The sequence below is a fragment of the Macrobrachium rosenbergii genome, chromosome 53 (assembly GCF_040412425.1).
Source record: "Macrobrachium rosenbergii isolate ZJJX-2024 chromosome 53, ASM4041242v1, whole genome shotgun sequence".
Lineage (NCBI taxonomy): Eukaryota > Metazoa > Arthropoda > Malacostraca > Decapoda > Palaemonidae > Macrobrachium > Macrobrachium rosenbergii.
The window spans coordinates 10,367,824-10,370,323 of NC_089793.1; the positions used below are offsets into that span (position 1 = coordinate 10,367,824).

At 31.9% G+C, this 2,500-nt stretch overlaps 1 protein-coding gene and 1 long non-coding RNA gene across 2 annotated transcripts in view; one reads left to right on the forward strand and one right to left on the reverse strand.

Annotated features, from left to right (window-relative positions):
- Positions 1-2,500, reverse strand: part of LOC136834282 (uncharacterized) — a 461,458-nt gene that overhangs the window by 379,360 nt on the left and 79,598 nt on the right. The gene's annotated exons all lie outside the window — the stretch shown is intronic.
- Positions 1-2,500, forward strand: part of LOC136834035 (uncharacterized) — a 284,741-nt gene that overhangs the window by 212,015 nt on the left and 70,226 nt on the right. The window contains exon 5 of the mRNA XM_067096292.1: positions 1,801-1,950. Coding sequence (XP_066952393.1) covers positions 1,801-1,950 — 150 coding nt within the window. The remainder of the gene's footprint in view (positions 1-1,800; positions 1,951-2,500) is intronic.

Sequence of the window (2,500 nt, forward strand, 5' to 3'; positions counted from 1 at the left end):
TAATTGTACTATTGGTGAAATATATTGGAGATTTATGTGACAGTTACTGCCACAGTTTCTGCCGCAGCGTTTTTGGCTGAAAACGGCTACTGAATTAACTCCTATAAAGAAGAGTTTTAATGTTCGATAACACGATCAAAACCTTTATTAATTATACCTTTTAAAAAATTCATAAGTCATATATATATATGTATATATATATATATATATATATATATATATATATATATATATATATATATATATATATATATTATATTATATTATATTATATATATATATATATATATATATATATATACACAATATATATGCATATATATATATATATGTGTGTGTGTGTGTGTGTGTTTGTGTGTGTGTAATATGAACACTAAGGAATCAACATATCGTTGGAGGAACTTCTAAATGATAAAATTACTTTGAGGAAACGCAATCTGACTCTTTTTAACATAATCAAAAGCACTATCAATACCGATTTCCCACGACACCAATAGATTAATAACACTGGTAAAAAAAAAAAAACCGGTCCCAAGCGTCTCCGTAATTATTACACGTTAAATCTTTAAGCTTTATGAACTGTCTCGCTCCTTTGTTTCATAATGTCTGAAAATTATCTTCCTCAGATTTTTATATCGAATTACTCTTCACGAAAGAGGAATAACTTAGTAATTTCCTCTCGTCAGGTTTACTGCAGAAACTCTCGGTGTTTTCATTTTCGAAATTCATATATCATACCTTCATAAAATATATTCTGTTATTTTATGAAATATAATTTCATATATTCTGTTATTTTATGAAATATAATTTCAAAGTCATTATTTTGCAACGTATCGTGATAATCCTAATAAATTTAGCGCTACCTGTAAAATAAAACTTACAATCTCTTACTACCCATAACGCGTATTTGAATATGCTTTGAATGATATAAGCTGGATACGTTCTGAATGACTAAACGTAAATTCTGGGATAACGTCAGCTGCAATTTTTTTAACAACACTGCACACAACCCTTGTTATTCCTACCAATTTTGACAGTCTATCTTCACTTTTCAAATCATTATCAAACATACATACACACACACATATATATGTATGTATATGTATATATATACATATATGTAAAACTGAATCACGAAAATATGGAACGTGATGAATATATAAGTAAAGACAAAATCCACGAATGAAAGAGAAACAATGGAGTGCTGCAAGGCCTTTCGACTTACAGTCCTTTACTTCCCTTTGTGGAGTGTCTACATATGTATATGTATGTGTGTTTGAGTCTGATTTCTAATCTTCAATAAAATGCAGACAAATACGTAGTGAGTCAAGAATCAAACGGGTGCAGCATTTGGATTAAAAGGATTAAAAAGTATTCGATTTACGATACACTAATCTCAAAATAAAAGAGCATTTTAATTAAAAATAAAAAGTTTGATAAGAACTACACTGATATGAAAATAAGATATGCACACATCAGAGCATCACAAAAGATATGTAGATTTAACCCCTCTTAAATCATAAAGAGTTGGGTAGTTAATTAAAAGAATTGATTCGGGTAATTTTGAAATCAAAATAAAACGGTAGCTTAAACCAAGAGAGCAGTATTTCATCCTGATTAATGGGACAAGTAAAATAGTGATTCGCCAAATAAACTCTGATACGAACTTGTTAATATCAAGATAAAATCTGTGTCCTTTATATTTAAACCCCGTCCCCTTCTCCCCTCCTTCCCGTTAGCCATTACTCTGGAAAAAAATAAATCAATAAATAACGGCAGCCCGCGTTTTCTTTCTTCCAGTACCCCCAAGCATTACAAGCCCACCCAGTGACGTCACGGTGTCTCAAGGGGACGACGTCACTCTCGAATGTGGAGCGACAGGTGACCCGGAGCCCAATCTCACCTGGAGAAGAGAGGATGGGACAGCATTCTCGCTGAATCACTCTAAAGGTAAGAACACTATTTTCAACTTACATTTGCAATGATCGTTGGTTTGGAAGATGGACACTAACAACTATTCGAAATGAGTTCGGATGCCGGGTGAAAGGCAAAGCAATATGTAGTAAATAATTCGTCTCCGTTTTGACGAACTGGGGTAACCCATTCTATTTTTTTTTTTTTTAATTTGAGTGTTCTAGCCAGAGTGTTTCAGTTTTGGATACTCTATAACATACTAAAACTTCAGCTGTCTGTGTTGTCACGTTTTCAAACCAAATTTACTCCAAAGATGAGTTCTGAATATCAAAATCTTTGAAACCTATTTCCTCAGAATGGGGAAGAAATGGTTTGCGCCAGTTCGTCAAACTAGGGACGAATTAGTTGATACTGGAAAGTTCATCCAAACTGACGAAATAAATAAATAAATAAATAAATAAATACATGTATATGTGTGTATATAGGACGAATTAGCTGATTTATAAAAATAATACATGGTCTGGTACTGGAAAGTTCACCCAAACTGATGAAATGCGGAAAAGTATATATATATATATATATAAAA